At 41.1% G+C, this 17,169-nt stretch overlaps 1 protein-coding gene across 1 annotated transcript; it reads left to right on the top strand.

The window, feature by feature from the left end:
• Positions 1-2,116: 2,116 nt before the first annotated feature.
• Positions 2,117-4,236, top strand: FOXE1 (forkhead box E1). Its single transcript, XM_051983859.1, has one exon. It carries the CDS (start codon positions 2,117-2,119, stop codon positions 3,419-3,421), a length of 1,305 nt encoding a protein of 434 aa, XP_051839819.1. The 3' UTR covers positions 3,422-4,236.
• The last annotated feature ends 12,933 nt before the right edge of the window (positions 4,237-17,169 follow it).

The following is a 17,169-nucleotide window of genomic DNA, read 5'->3' as shown; positions in this document are numbered from 1 at the left end:
CTAGACTCTGCTTCAAGACACAGCCTCCAAATGGGGCTAATGATGCACGTGGATCTATCAGATGATTTTTCTTCCTCATCCACCCAATTCTCAGATTTGACCTACTCTCTTTCACCAAAACTCTCAAATACACAATAACTCAGGCTCACACGCAGCCCACTCAGAGATTAGAGTGCTCCTTTCGGGTGGGATGAGTCCAAGATGCACTTGATCTCTCTTCACTTTCAGGAACTGAAAGCAGCAGCAGGCGAAACCTCAGACCGCTGGCCCCTTCAGACTGCGGGGTTGGTGCGGGTATGCTCTTTGGACTCGTGGGCAGAGAATGGGAAACAATGGCAGAGAGAAAACGGGGCTCTTCAAAGAAGAAAGTATTTGTTGGCATTTTCCCCGAACTTTCCTTCGGTGCCTTGTTTTAGGACACAGAAGAAACAGGTTTGCAGTGTAAGGTATAGATAGTGTGCATTTGCGCTCAGGGAGTGCGTAGAAGGAGGTAATTCGTCCTCCCGGAACTGAAAAGGAAGTCGGCAAACCTCCCTCAAGTGGACTTTCCAAACCCAACCTAACTCAATTTATCCTCCCTCACACCCGGTCTTATTGTTTGGGGCTCCTTATTCTCCTCTGGAATAAACCAATAGACCATGTCTTTCACCTGTTTATTCAAAATCGTGAATATGGAACTAGAAGGGATCTCAGCAACAGCTTGGGTGTGAATGAGGAAATTGAGACGCAGAGACATTTAGGGACTGTTTAAGGTCACACACATAGAGGCTTCCAAGGTGGGATTCGAACCCAGATCACCTGACTTCAGAGACAGCGCTCTTTTTATAGTGCCATATAGTCTCCCCAATCCTTATTTTAGTCCCTTTAAAAAATATATATAGTGTGCAGACATTCCTAAATTTCCGTGCTTAAGTATTTGTTTTGTCATTTTATTCTCTCCTCCTCTCCCTTCCCTTCCCTTCCCCCCTCCCGCCCCCATCACCGTGGTCAAAGAACTCCAGCATTCCTTTCCTTCTGGGCAATTTTCTGCAGACGAGGTTTCCAAGGACTTGACTAGCCAGGTCCTTTGACAGCAGCAACAGCCTGTCTCCAGGACTATACCCAAAGCTTCTCCGGGTTTAGATAGGACCTGCCAGAGCTTGCGTTTCGTTGTCTTTGCCTTGCAGAACTCAGACTTTCTTCCACCCCAAGATAAAGTATCCGAGGTAGACATGAGTGGAGGGGGGCATCCCCTGAGCAGCTGTGACTGCAGCCACATCAACGCCACCGATATGGTTTCAGTAAAGATAAACTCTAGCTCAGGTGGGAGGGAGGCGGGAATAGCTGCACAGCCCCCTAAGCGCCTCTGTGTCTTTAAGGAATAGAAGGAAGGAGGGAGGAGCTGGTTGTTTGTAAAGGGGAGTGCCCTCTGCCCAGGTACAGAGAAAACCTTGCAGAAGCAGAGAAGAGAAACTCGACCCTTCGCCTGGCAAAATATAAGTGAGGAACAAGCTGTCAAGTGGTGTCAGTTCCCCGCTACCTTGGAATGGGCCCCGCACATACGATCCTTCTATGCTTCGGATCCACCAGATCTCAAGAGGCCTGAGAGCAAGTTCTGGCTCTCTACACCTCTGGACGTGACCGTGATCGTGGATAGTTGGCGCGAGGGGGGTTGGAGTAGGAAATGGAAGGTTGCAGAGAGAGAACCTACCTCAGCACCGGATCTCGCCAGCGATAACTTCTTGCTTCCTTCACTCAACCTTCCCTCAAACCCCACTCCTACCAAACCTCAACACTTGAGATACCGAGCCAAAAACCTCCTTGGATTGTCTCCCAGCTGCCGCATATTTGATGCAAGGTGAGACGGGCCCTCAAAACTTAAAGAGCCCTCTGAACTGTGGCTTCGTGTCTGCTACCGAGCTTCGTCCGATCTGGGGACTTCGGGTTCCCCGTAGAGAGCAAGCTGTAGCGTAAATTTCCCCAAAGCCGGTCTCTTTGCACCAGACTGGACTGCATCCTCCCACCCCCACCCTTTCCTGGCAGCAGTACCTTCTGCCACAGACAGACCCCGTGCGCCTGGGCCCGGGCCCCCACTTCTCCCCTAGGGGAGCTGGGTGGCCAAGGCCCGGCCCAGGGGATGACTGAGGAGACGAGGCATTCTCCCCAGCGAGATTGCCCCGAGGACAGGGGCCCGCAGCACCCGTCCACGACAGGGGCCGAAGCTGCGGGCAGAAGCCTCCCCCTGATGCCGGTAGTGAAGGTAGAGAAGGAGCCCGCTGCTTGTGAGCCCTCGGGGGGCCTCAGCGAGCTGGGGGAGCCGGTGGTGAAGGGCGCCGGTGGCGGCGGGCGCAGGAGAAAGAGGCCCCTCCAGCGAGGTAAGCCCCCTTACAGCTACATTGCGCTCATAGCTATGGCCATCGCACACGCCCCGGACAGGAAGCTGACCCTAGGAGGCATTTACAAGTTTATCACAGAGCGCTTCCCTTTCTACCGGGACAACCCTAAAAAGTGGCAGAATAGCATCCGTCACAACCTCACTCTCAATGACTGTTTTATAAAGATTCCCCGGGAGCCGGGCCGCCCGGGAAAGGGCAATTACTGGGCACTGGATCCCAATGCCGAGGACATGTTCGAGAGCGGTAGTTTTCTGCGCAGGAGAAAGAGGTTCAAGCGCACCGACCTCTCTACTTACCCGGCTTACATGCACGATGCAGCGGCGGCGGCGGCGGCGGCGGCCGCTGCGGGCATGTTCCCCAGCTCCGTGCCAGTGGCTCGTCCTCCCTACCCTGGCTCGGTGTATTCCAACGTGGCGGCCGCCATGAATCCTGCGGGCTATGGTCAGACTCTGGGCCCCCACTCCTCCGTTTACTACCCGGCCTCGTCCCCAGGCCAATGCCGGGTTTTCAGCATCAACAGCCTGGTGCACGGGCCTGGAGACCTGCTGCAGCAGCAGCCTGCGCCGCCGCCCGCGCTCGGACGCCCGCTTAGCCCGGACCTCAGCCAGGCGCCTCCAGTCGCTGCAGCCGCCTGCTCCTTCGGGGCCTCCGCCTCCGCCGCCGCCGCCTCCTACAGCAACCCCGCGTGCAGTGGAGGAAGCGGAGGGAACGGTGGGGCTGGGCCCACCGGGGTGCTGCCTCGGCCGTCCAACACCATGGCCTACACCTATCCAGTTCCCAACGGCCATCTGCCCATGAACCACGGGTCATATCCTCAGGGAAACAGCAGCCAACTGTTCGGAGCATCCAGCCGTCTGGCAATGTCCACCTCTCCTCCGGGGGCCAACGACCCTGTGGACTTTTACGGCCGAATGTCCCCCGGCCAGATCAGTTCACTGGCACACAGCTACAATCCTGGGGGGCAGCTCGGGGCTGGCCCCAACGCCTACCATGTCCGGCATTCAGCCTACTCTAGTAACGTGGAAAGGTTTGTGTCGGCCATGTAAAACAAACAAACAAACAAAAGACATCCTCCCCAGAGATCCCAAATCACCAAGGAAAGCTGGAGCAATACAGATCGCCACCTTCCAACCTCAACGGGCAAAAAGTGCCCGGCGAATAGGCCTGAGCGATGGGGGTGTGGAGGGCCAGGACACAGGTAGAAATATCTCAAACTGTGCAAAAGTCAGAATAATTGGTTGTAGGTCTGTGTGTTGGGATGAGGGGTAGTTGAAAGAGAGAAGAATAAGGAATAGTGCTGTACCTTTAGTGGAGCGTTGCCTCTCAACTATAAGAAAGACCAGAGTTTCAGCTGAAGATTGCCCCTTCGGAATCCCGCCTTTGTTCATCGCCCAATTAACTACATCTTAATGTGCTCCATCACTATTCCTGTGTCCTTTTAGTACAGAATTCTTTCATGGGGCTCTGGAAGGACAAAATACTCAGGGTGCTCTTGGATAAGGGCAGAGAACTCGAGGTGCAGGGAGACTTCGATCAGGTAACTGGAAGGGGATCAAAGACTCTGGTCCAACTCGCAATGTTCTCTCAGTTGTCTATTTGCTTGGAAAGCTATTTCCTGGGAAGCTGTTGATCACCAGACTGCTTAGGAGTCTATGCCGAAGGAAGACTGCAGCCTATTGCTTTGTTTATTTTATTTTGACGGCTTTCTTGCCTTTTCACCCAGGTGGTTTGTGACATGAATTCATTCTAGCAAACAAACAATTGGCTGCTTCCTTCAGACTTTCTTTGTATACCCCAGATAAGGGGCATTTTTATACAGTGTCTGCTCCTCGTGGCTTTAACATTGTAATAAATGTCTCTGACAGCAGTCTGTAGTTTCATCTTCACTGAAATATGAAGGTTTTTGAGGGTGCAACTTGGCTCCTCTGCTGTTCATTAAGTCTACTTCAATTGGCATCATTTCAACTCCAGACCTCACTTTGGTCGACGGTATACGAGTATGAGGAAGGTATCCTCAACTAGATTGTAAAAGGCATATGGGAGTTAATCAAAGAGATGATAGACCAGATCGAAATTTGGAAATCTGGAAGTCTCATTTACACTTTAAAAATAGATTCAAAAGCCGACAACCACTTCCCTAGTTTCTTTGCCTTCCGGGAAAGCTGAGTTTGAGGTGCGATCGGAAAACCTTAAGACAGGGACTGGGACAGGAACAAAGACAGGGAAAAAATGGAGAGATAAGGACAGCATTATATAAGTAAGAAAATGGAGCTGAAAAAAATTCAGGCTGACGGTGTCTCCTACACTGCTTCTAGAACAGAGGCACAGCACATGATTAGCTCTCAAAAGTTATAATTTAATTAAAAGACATTGTCTTTTCCTCCTTCAGTAGTGAGTAGTTGCTGTTAAATACATAAAAAGTGAGGTTGGGGAGATGGGGGAAGGAGAGGACAGAACTGCAAGCAAAAAGGCAAAAATCAATCAAAAGGCAAACAAAAGAATTGATTAGACGTTTTCAGTAATGTTCGATTCTTCATGATCCTATTTGGGGCTTTCGGTCAAAGATACTGGAGTGGTTTGCCATTTCCTTTTCTAACTCATTTTACAGATGAGTAAACTGGAGCAAACAGGGTTAAGTGACTTATCCCGGGTCACATATCTAGTAAGTATCTGAGAACAGATTTGAATTCTGTCCATATATGGACATATACGTCCATATATATGGAAAGAAGTGGACTTTCCAACAAACAGCAAAAAGAGAAGAAAAATCCGACTGCTTATTAGTGCAAAAAGTCTTTTTTATCTGATCCCCGAAAAAGTTTAGGGAGCTAACTTTTGGATATGCAGCTAAATCTAAAAGTTTGTTTCTGAGGCGCGATTGAGATTCGGTGCACTCAGAAACACTGCCTTCAAACCAACTAACTTGTGAGTGGTTGTTTGAAATAACCACTGCAAAGACTGCGGTCTTTAAATGTGACAGAAGAGTCACAAGTATGCTTATCAGCCTTCTGATGAGATTTTTTTTTTTAATGGTGAAGGATAGATTTGGAAATAGTGGAGGTGTGAAGGGAGTAGGAATTTGTGGATTGCTAAACTGGCCCATCTTTGTGAAAATCAGTGATTATTTATTTCCTTGAATGAAAGGAATAAAAATAATAACATAATTGAATCTATTTTTAAAGTGTAAATGTTTGGGCTAGCCCCAAGAATCTGATGTGCCTTTCTTTACTGTTTACTGTGAACTAGTTGTCTTGAGAAAAATATTAGTGCCTACATACAGTATTGGAATATAGGTAGTTATAAGTAGTTTTGTTTCTGGATAGAGTAATATATTATCCACTTCGGAAACAGCTTCGTGTTTATTTGTATGTGTGTGTTTGAGTGATCAAGCACAGGCAAATGACTGAGTTCCTACATACTAGCCTGTGATGTCATCCACTTAGGAAACTTCCAGGATGGAAATTTCATCCACCAATGCAGACAGCAACTTGAATGTAACTGTAATGTAGAATTGTTTACAATAAGAGCTCTTAACCTGGGATTCACCATCAAGTCTGGGGATAGATTTTAAGGGATTTGAAGATCTTGGATTGGGAAGGGGGAGGAGGATGGTATTTATCTCTAGGATTAGCATTTCCTTGCATAATGACTTTTTTTAAAAAACTATTATTCTGAGAAGGGGTCCATACTTTCACCATACTGCCAAAAGGGCTCCTGACACAATAAAGCTTAAGAAACCCTGTTTACGTAAACTAACTTCTTCGTCCTTGGTCACACAGATTGTATCAATTAAAGGACATTAGCCATAGAGACAAACACGCATACCACATCTCATTCCATATTTGCATGTGAATTATACACATATAATTAATAGCCTAATTTTCACTGAGGCAGTGGAATAGAATGGGAAAAGCATTTAACTTTGAGTCAGAAGAGCTGAGTTTGCTTACAGGTTGTGCCTTGAATACCCCCCCCCCCAACATTCACTTAATTTCTCATTTTCTGAATCTATAACATGGGTATAATAACACTTGTTCTACCTACCTCATTAGGGTTGTTGTGAGAAAAGTTTATAACACAACATGGTGTTTGAAAGCACCCAGTTCCAACAAAAAAGAGAGGAAAAAATGAAAGAGGCCGGATTTTGGATAGAGAGAGAAAATCTAAGAAGCAAAGAAGCAAATAAGGCATTATTGTTTCTTTAAGGAAAAAAAAAAATCACTTTCTGAAATATGAGTAACATGATTTTCTGAGGCCACCATTGCAATTCATGTATCTTTGAATAGACTCAAAGATTTTGGTGATTTTAAAAAAAATGTATTTTATCCCTTTGGTGAAAGCAAAGGATTAGAGAGTGGTAAACTAGAAGACATGGAAAATAAGTTCATTTGGAGCCAGTTGTAGCTGATATAAAATATTATACTGAGTAAAGAAAAGAAATGATTTCTTGATTTCACTGATTGTGAGTCTACAATTTACAGGTTGCTACAGAAGCAACTTGTAAAGATAAAAGAAAAAATGGTCATAAGGCAGCGAGTTCCTGATTTGGGATGCAAAAATGTGTATTCTGGGGTGGGAGAGCAAGAGGAGATATTAACTATCAAGAAATATACCAGATTTTGAGATAGGGAAAGAATTCAAAATGCTCACTTTCTGTTTCTAGGAGCTCTTCTGTATTTAGCAGGAAGTTAAATCAGAATGCAAGGAGACCTGAGGTGTTTCTTTAAAAGTTTTGAAGACAGAAGGGGAAAAGACGGAGTTGGTACTTTCTTCTTTACATTAGATCAGACCTATGATTCATTGATGTAGGCAGCTCCCCGTAAGAAATGCTCTCTACTAATGCCATCTGCTTAGGCCACTGAAAGGGTAAGCAATTTACCCAAGATCACACATAGGTAACAAGAGTGGGACTTGAACAGTTGTTGTTAGTTTTTACATTACATTTATGCTTTTAAAGAATATTTTCTCACATAAACCTTTATGAAAATGAATTTTAAGTGATAAATGATAGTGCGAGTGGAGTGAGTCAAGTTTCATATGTTATAATCTGTCTGTCACCAAATAGCTTCCTATCTCTGTCCTTTTTTTTGTCCTCATCTATATAAGGAAAGGTTGAACTTGGCGGTCTCTAAGGGTTCCCCCAGGGAAGCCTTTTGATCATATCTCTTTGAAAATATGGGTCCTATTAGTATAGCTTCCATGTTTTCCCCCCTCTGACATCGTCAGTATAGGAAGCCAGTTCCTCATTAATAATTTTCTCTAGAAGAACAGACCTCCCCCTACTCTGTAATTTATAGCCTTACAAAGTTACCTGGCACCATGAAAGGCTTCCTTCACTGTCCCAAGATCATACAGCTAGTATGTTAACAGAGGTGGGATTTGAACCTAGGGTTTTCTAACAAAATCCAGGCTCTGCCACTATGCCAAACTGCCTCTTAAGATATGGCTTAAGCACCTTGTTACAATAGTGATTCTCCTTTATATAGGTCACTTTTTAAAGGTTCATAAAAATGCATCTCACAATAAATTTGTGAGGTAGGTAAGGACAGCACGATTGTATGAATTTTATGCATTAATGTCACAAAATTAAATCACTTGCCCAGGATCACACAATATTCAAGGCCAGAGCCAGGCTCAGTTCTAACCAAATCTTGAGTTCATTTTGCTCCACCACACTGCCTGCATTATGGTCAAGTCTGTGAGTACTTAGTGGTGGGTAATTACGTGGGCTAGTCTCTAATTACAGAATTCTTGTGATAATTCGCCCCACAGCCTTCTTCTTCTTCTTTTTTTTTTAAATTAACATTTATAATTAAGCTGGGGAAGCAAGCACAAAAGCAAAATTTCCTACCGTGCCTTTGCTACTGAAATGAAGATTATTAAAGCTCTTTTATCCCTTGGATTGTTTGGTGAGGAGGAGGGGGGGGTGAGCAAACCACATGTTTCAATATTCAAGCCGCAGCGTGAAGAAAAACTAGCCTAACCTCGGAGCACACGTGGAAGATACATCACTATTATAGTTATTGTAGCTATTATTATCATTGCCATCTGGGTGATTATTGTTATTACGATCATTATTGTTATTGCCTTCTCAGTGATTATTGTTATTCTTGTTAATAGTAATAATAGCATCGTTTTAGTGGGTCCCCGCCAAATTCATCCCAGCTATAAAATAATTATGATGCTTCGATACTTCAAAAGATCAGCTTCAGCGGTGCGGAGGATCCCTCTTCTAATTCACATGGCAGCCCTTCAGTAACTTAGTAGGTTGTCGAATTTGTAGAAGTGGCTAAGAGGAAAATATTTGGCCTTCACTGCCCTTCTGGAGATGAAGTTCTCACATTAACCGGATAGACCTCATCAGACAGCAGACACCCACTCAGTCCACTGTGCGGCCAGTACTAGAAATCTTTCCAGCCCCAGAGAACTTGCCAGAGCTTGCACTTCTCTGGCATTGCCTTCGGGAACTCAGGGTGGTCATGTTAGGGCATCAGAGAAAGATTTTAGTGCAGAAATGGAATCATAAGCTCATAGTTTTATAACTAGAACGGAGCATAAAGGTTATCCTGTCCAACTCCTTCATTTTATAAATAAGGAAACTGAGGTCTAGAGAGATAAAGCGGTGAAGTAAATAGCAGAGCTGAAATCATAACCCATGTCCTTCAAATCCCATTTCCATACTTTTTTCGACCAAGCAAGCATAATTATAAAAATTAATACGAATATATAGAATTTAAGGCTATCTTCCAAACAACGAGCATTAAAATATGTCGCTATTGAAATTATAGGAGCAAGAAAGAAATTACTTTTCGGATAGGTGGGTAGAGGAAAAATTCATGACCAAAAGAGTCATAAATAATAAAATGGACATAAAACTGAAAAAAAAATTGCACAAAATAAAACCAGTGTAGTTACTGTATCTCTAGCATGAAGCTCATGACGGACTCACCACAATTTTTCCCACTAAAAGATCGTAATATTTTAATTTGGTCTCTCATGCTGGAGGACTTTAACTTTGAGTTTTTGAATTTTTTTAGTGCTTTTTGTGTCAATGCAAAAATAAATCCGGAAATAAAAAATCCAAGGAAAATTCACAAGTTGTCATCTACTCAGACATCCACCATAAATCGTCATTTCATTCTGCCCATACTGAGTACCAGACCGTGCTTCTAGGAGGAAAGGAAGGTGACAAGAGTTTGGTTGTTTCCCCAGTGAGGGTAGCTAGAAGAAATAAAGCAAACTGACTGACCTGTTTCAAGTAAGGCTCCAGATGAGGGGAAAGTAAAGCTTTACCTTTTACTGGTTTTACTTTGTTATTTAAATTAGGTATATTCACCCATTCCTTTCCTTTCCTTTCCCACTTTCTCACTCAAACCAACATCTACAGGAAAGGTCATTCTATTCCATGGGGGAAAGGAGGGAGATTTAAAAATCTTAAACCTGGCGACTTTGATAGCTTTCATTAAGATAACAATAAAGTACAAACCATTGCCATTGCCTGAGCCTCAGTTTCTCCCAAGTGCTTGATTAGAATACCTCTAAGGAAGTTTTTTCCCATTTATGAGTGTGTGTCATAGATTTCTTTGGGTAGTTCGGTGAAGCTTAGATGCCCACAATGTTTTTATCACACACACACACACACACACACACACACACACACACACTCACACACACACGTGTGTGTTCATGTGTATATGTTTACAAATAGAAAATATTACAAAGGAAACTAATTATACTAAAATATAGTTAGAAGGAATGAAAATTAGTTCTCTGACCTCAAGTTAAAAACTTGAGTTAAGGTCTTTTCTAGTTCCCAAAAAGTTTTATAATCTGGAAGATTATAAGATTGGCCCTTCCTTAATGGGAATTATATTTTGAATTTTTCTAGTTATGAAAAATGGGTTTTCTATGGTTTTCTCTAGACTCCAACAGCAGTATTTCTGGGCTCTGGAAAAAAATCTGGATCTAGTTGATATGTAAAATACTTTTCAAATTCCTGAGAGCCAATGTAGGTTATTATTACTCATCAATACAATCAATTTCAGTAGAGTCTTACACTGGGCTTTACCTGGTGCTAGGTCCCTGAGAAATTAACAGATTTAGATCAGGTACTAACCATGCCTTACAAGCTAGGAACTAGGAAGCAAACAGATAAGCATTTTTTGGACTATGCTTCAACAAGAGTATTCAAAAAGGAGAAACCCAAAGTTCAATTTGAGATCAAGGGTCTTGGTTAGATATTGCAAGAGATTGGACTCCTTTGGGCTGCATTTGTGGATAGTTCAAGATGTCCCCACCTCCTTCAACCACACCTTCCTCCTCCCCCATCTCCCACTTCACCCTCCTCCCCCCTAAAAGAAAAACCCAAGCTGTCCCTCCCAAAATTAAACTGCAAGTGGGAACCTGCCTGTATTTGAGGCCATTGAGGGCCATACCTCTGTTTTGTGATGTTGGAAACTACCCTTTCCCCATATCTGAGTTAATAGAATAATTCTCTGAGAATTTTTATCATATCCTGGGTTTCCTTGCGGCTGTGTTTCAGCTACTATGTATGTCACTGAAAGGACAAAGAAATGAAATTATAGATTAAGCTAAATTCATTCACTATAGGACAAAACACTTGTCTGCAAGAGCATCTGATTGTAGTGCTCACAGGACCACAAGACTGCAGGAGCTCTCCTTAGTGAACCAAGCCAAGAATAAAGTTTGGAATAGTTTCATGGATCTCTCCAGATTTTCTTTTCAAACCTGCATCATCTTTGCCTTGGAAATGATATTGTTGATTCTAGAGCTGATTAAAGGCTCTGGATGGAATAGCAAAATCACTCTCCACAACTGGAAGAATAATTCAGAGAATATGTTTCATTGATGATGGGTCAGAAATGTTTTCTCCCTGAAGAAATAGCAATACTTTATTGTTACCCTAGTGGCAAGAACCTCAGGACTCTTCTTTTGGCTAAACTTATCTGGGAACAAAAAAGAGTGGGAAAACTTTCTCATGACAGTTTCCATTCTGCTTAGTGTTCAACTGCTAGACAGAGGAATAAATAGTAGCTGAGCCAACATTAGTTATAATTGGTGGGAAACTGAGCCATTTTTGAAAATATTGATGAGCCAAAAAGTGTGTCTTTATGCTCCCTCACTTTCCATTTTCTACATAATTCTGAATCCTGGGTTTCAAATCTTGTGATCACAATTCTTATTTTTAATTTTAATTTTTAGTGAAGCATTTCAAATTAATCTGCTTCTCCCTCTATTCCTCTTTGTTGATCAATTTTTTAAATCCAAAAATAAAGTCCTCGATATATAGCAGCTTAGTTGTTCCCCCATTTGTCCCCTAAAAAAGATCTCTGAATTTTAAATTCATCGATTCTATCTGGAATTGAGTGGCTTGTTTCACTTTTATTCTTTTGGACTTCATCTATTGTGAAATCTCAGTCATAATGTATTCCTGATTTATTTTGAAGTCTTTAAAAGAATACTTTGTTCTTTATCTTCCCTCCTCAGCCTCATATCCCCTAAAACCATAGGTCTACGGACTTGGAACTATGATTTATTTTTCTGATAAAATGAATTCTCTGGTGAGGAAACACTCTTTACTAATGCAAACCAGCACCTTCTTTGTAATTTGCAGAGCCTGGAGTTTAAGTGACTTGCCCAGAGTCACACATCTGAAGGATGTTTAAAGGCAAGATTTGGACCGGGATGTTTCTGACTCCAAGGTCAGCTCTCTATCCATGACACCTTTTTGCTCTTACTATCAAAATCTTCGTTAAAGGACATTAATAAGGCCAGTCTTAGGTTTTCCAAGACACCAGAGGAAGATTTTTTATTATTATTAGTTTAATTAAGCACACAAACATGTAACTGAGTAATTATAGCACACGAGCAGAAAGTAAGAAAGAGAAAAGGTTTGGGAATTCCATGGTGGGGTGTATCTAAATGTTAATGTTTGCAATACATCTAGAGCATTTAAGTGTCTAAGTATCTTTACCTGTTTCATGAGCACTAATTAAATCTATTGGCAGCATGGTGAGACATGAACTGATCATTTCCCTAGTTTTACAGGTGTGGAAACAATCAGGAAAAGGTTAAGTGATTTGCTGGAAGGCAGAGAGAGTAAGAAATCCAGCCAAGAAGAGCTTAACTCCCACCTCTTTTCTTTAACCACCACACACCCTACCTGTGTGCAGTATAACCTGGGTAAAGAGCTGTATGTGTGCCCAGCAGAGTAAACAAATAACCTTTGTTTTTATACAGAAGCCCAAACACTGTTACTGACATGATTTTATTATTCCTCTCCTTTTGCTAGAGTTTGGATTTGTTCATTTATTTGATAGTAAATGGTCTCAAGTTTTGAAACTCTTTGCCTCCCATCCACATTTTGGTTACAAAGAAACTGAATTGCTCTGATTCTGTTTCCTTCTCTGCAAAATAAAGGGGCAAGGTAAAAGCTAGGAAATCTCCAACTCCCTTCCAACTCTAAATCCTATAATCTTACAAAGAAATTACATAATCTCTCTAATGATCCAGGAAATATTTGTTGAAAAACAATTTCAGACAGTTTTCTGTTCACTCATTCAGTGCCTACTGTATAATAATAGTTTTGTGGCATCTCACTTAATCTTCAACAATTTGTGAGAGAAAGAGGCATAGGCATTATCATCCCCTCACTCCTACTTTTTTTTTTTAAACAACTGAGGAAAGTAGACACTGAGAGGTTAAGAAATTTGTTCAGGTTATCCAGGTAGCAAGTAACAAGCAGAATAAAAACCCTCTCATAAGCTAGTGATGAATAAAAATTATTAAAATAAAATTCTTTGAGAAATGGGAATATTAAGTGATGTGCCTAAATCAGATTTGGAGGCCGGTGAGTCCAATCTATAGCTAAACAAAGAATCTCCACCTAGAAAAAACCAGAATTGTTTGTTTGAAGACTTCCAAAGTGGAATGGGGGGAGGGAGGAAGAGAGAAACTTCTTCCCGAGGCAGTCTATTTAACTTTGGGATAGTTTGAATTGTCAAGAAGTGTTTGTGTTTGTCAAGCCTAAATTTCCCTTTCCTCAATTTTCCTCCCACTAGATACTCTCCCCTATTTCTAATTCTACCCTCATGTTAAACATCACTAAGAATATTTTAATTCATTAATCATTTAAATAATGGGAACTTCCTACACCTTGTCCAGTTACAAAAATAGACAAGTAGAAGTCAGTCAATAAACATCTATCAAGAGCCTCCTATGTGCCATGAACTGTACTAAGTTCTGGGGATACAAATTATAGTAAAAGATAGCCCCTGATTTCCAGTATCTTCTAGTCTAGTGGAAGAGACCAGGTGCAAGCGGACATGTACAAACTATATACTAGATAATTTGAAGAAAATCACCACAGGGAAGGCTCTAGAATTAAGGAGGATACGGATTCCTGATGGGAAGATTTTAGTTGGGACCTAAAAAGAAGTCCAGTAATTCCTATGAAATGAATTACATATAGAGTTATAATCATAATTTGACAATCTTGACGATGTCAGTCTGATGGTGACAGAAGTCCAGAAGCCCCCTGTTTTTATTTTAATGAAAAGAGTACATTTTATTGATGCATTTTGTTTTTATATTACATTTATAGATTATAACCCCTCCATGAGAAAATGCTCATGTAACAAAGTAAAATAATTAGACAAAATGAATAAATGGCTTCTTTTGAAAGTAATTGCAATATTCAACACCTATAACACCTCTCCCTTCTCTGTTTTTTATTAAATTAATTATAATTTATTTTATCTTCCATCTCATTCTCCAATTTAAAAAAAAGATACTTGAAACAAATATGCACAGTCAAACAAAATAAATTCCTCTAATGGTTCCTTCAATAAAATACATACATATTTAGAATAAATACATTATATATTTTATATATAATGGCATTATTATATATAGGATACATTTATCATATAGCATACATATGTTAATAAAACACATACATACATATGTGTACATTTGAGTGTATACATGTGTATATGAAATTCTGCACCCTAAATTCATCATGGCTCATATATTTCATCTTCTGGAATCATGACTGGCCATTGTATTGATCATATTTCTTGCAGCTTTCAAAGCTGTTTTTTCTAATGTTAAAGATTATGTATAAATTGTTTTCCAGGTTCTTGATGCCATGAAAACATATTATCCATGCTTCTGGAGTAGCATAATGGAATACCTTGAAAGTGAGTTTCAGTTCTAAGTCCCAATAATTCAGACTTTCCTAATTTCTATCTAAGTTGAAGAATGTGCCAGATTCTGTACAGTAAAGGGACTTGTTTAGGGTTACACATTTTTGAGAACAAAAAGATTTCAAACCTAGCCTTGCTAACTCTCCCACAAACTTATTTGCTTGTCTGTCTCACAGGGTTATTCTGAGAATTGAATGTTTCAAATAAAAACTATGTTTAGTAAAAGCTCAAACACTGTCAGTTTATAGTGATGTTATCATTGTCCTGTTTTTGTACCCTTTTATGGAATTTACCACATTCTACCTTGAATTATAACTATTTATGTATATATCTTACTTCCCACCCGCTCCCTGAAACCAAATTTCTAAGTTTCTTGAGGGACAATCCTAGTTTCTAATCTTTGAAGCCTCTAGTACTATCCCTTGTACATGATAGGTACTCATTCAATATTATGTTATCTTTTACCAAGTCCAGGCAGTAGTATCATATGGGATTAAGTATAACAATATTTAAGGACTTTCTAAGTACAAATAAGGAAACTAAGAAGACTATGGAAAATCTGTCTTCTCGCTCATTTTCCTAACAATGAAGGACATTTTTTTCTTTTTTGATATCACTTATATTAAAGACAAATAAAGGAAAGTGTTTCCTTAAGCAAACATGTAAATAATAGAGTGGGGTATATGGGGTATTCAGAGAAGACTAAATCCTCTGGTTCGAAGGCTTGCTAAGCCCTTTTCAGGACTGTTCATCCACCTTTGGTGTCCATCTCCACCCAATTCTCTCACCTGTAGCTCCAAGAAGCTGTAGCATGCGAAGTGGTCACACCTCATTAAAATCATCTGGACAGACAGACTAAACCAGGATGATGGTAACGACCAGCTACAAATCTGTCAGTGAATTGGGGGGATGTCTACGCCAAGTCCGTGAAGACTTCCTCTGACAGAATGGATGGATGAGAACAATTTGTTCCAATGCCCATGATGGCAGCTGAAGCAGGTGCTGTGGAGAGTTTGAGATCTTGGCTCTAAGAGTCTAAAACTCCAAGGTCATCCACTGCATTCCGAGCCATTGCCAATCATCCTGACTTTTGTCTTGCCACTGAACTTTGATGACTCTGAAAGAGAGAGTGAATTTGACGTTTTGCCTCATTTAAATCCATTTCACTCGAAAATCAAGACATCAATCATTGTGATGTCATTGATCCTTTTCAAAAATGAAGGATGAATAACAGCAACTTCTCTTTATGTGTATTAACTGTCTTCTTTGCTTTCTGTTGTAGGAGAATGACAGTTTGAAATTCCAAAGGAAAGAGATCAGATCAGGCTAAGCCTCTTGGGCCAAAGGGCGAAGGAATCTCAGTCTTTAGGGGAAGACTTAGTTATGCCGGCCCATGCTGGTCAGTTGGCAATTAACTGGTCATCTTTTTAAGACACTGATTGGGAAAGATTGGGGGAAGAATAATAGGGGCAAAAGAAAAGGTCATACTTTAGTAAATGTAAATAATTTTCATATTTATGTCTTCCAAATGCAGAACACAACTGACTCATGGTAAATGCTTAATAAAATGCTTATTGAATTGAAGTGAATACTTAATTAAAGTAAGTAGTCCAGGACTATTGCCCCAGGACTAGTGACTACCTTTATTTCCACCGGCCTAAAGGAACCAGCCCAAGCCAAGAGCCTCCTTTTGTTTGTCTTTTGTTTGCTGAGGAAAAACAGGTTGAGGGTATTTGGATCTCTAACAGTTCCCTTCTTTGAACTATGGTGAGAGATTAGAAGAATTGGGTAATCCGGGAATTATAAATGCATAGCCAGAAGGGAACACAGAATTTAGAGTTGGAAAGAACCTTAGAAACTCTCCTGTAGTGGGAGCATGGCCTTAAAACTGAGAGGAACCTTAGAGATGATGTCATCTCTTGGTTATTTTACAAATGAAGAAACTAAGGGACAAAATGTTAAGTGACTTAACTAGTAAGTGTCCAAAAGCAAGACTTGAACGTCGGTTTTTCTGGATCCAAGTCTATCCACTGTGGCAAAACACAATCTTTATTTCCCATGACATCACTGCTCTGTTTATTCTTTCTGGATCAAGAAGGTAGAAGAAACTGAACTTGTCCAAAAAGCATATTATATTTAGGGTTGGGGAGAGGGGTGTGACAACAGACACTAAAAAAAATTATACAATTAGTTCATAGCTCCCCATCAATCAAGAGCAAAGCTGGTGTCCCTTCTCCTATTACAGGGCTGTCAAATACCATGATGGTGCATTTCTCACCTTCTCGCATTTAATCAGTAAGCATCACAGAATATTAGCTCCAAAAAGAGAGATAACCTACTCCAGTTCCCTTCTCTCTCTCTCTCTCTCTCTCTCTCTCTCTCTCTCTCTCTCTCTCTCTCTCTCTCTCTCTTCCTCCCTCCCGCTCTTTCTCTCTCATTTAAAACAAATGCATTTACTCAAATAGCATAGCAAAAACTACAGTTAAAAGCATTTCCCTCCAACACTGGGGCATATTCTCCCACAAATACACAAAGAGTTGGGAGGGGGGAAGTATAATTATTGTAGA

Source organism: Antechinus flavipes, chromosome 1, assembly GCF_016432865.1.
Source record: "Antechinus flavipes isolate AdamAnt ecotype Samford, QLD, Australia chromosome 1, AdamAnt_v2, whole genome shotgun sequence".
NCBI classification, from domain to species: Eukaryota; Metazoa; Chordata; class Mammalia; order Dasyuromorphia; family Dasyuridae; genus Antechinus; species Antechinus flavipes.
The sequence above is the reverse complement of the archived record's forward strand: the minus strand, read 5'-3'. Positions and strand labels throughout refer to the sequence as shown.

Bases quoted from the DNA above. Each gene is read 5' to 3' on its own strand.
- FOXE1 (XM_051983859.1), top strand. From the start codon at position 2,117: ATGACTGAGGAGACGAGGCATTCTCCCCAGCGAGATTGCCCCGAGGAC.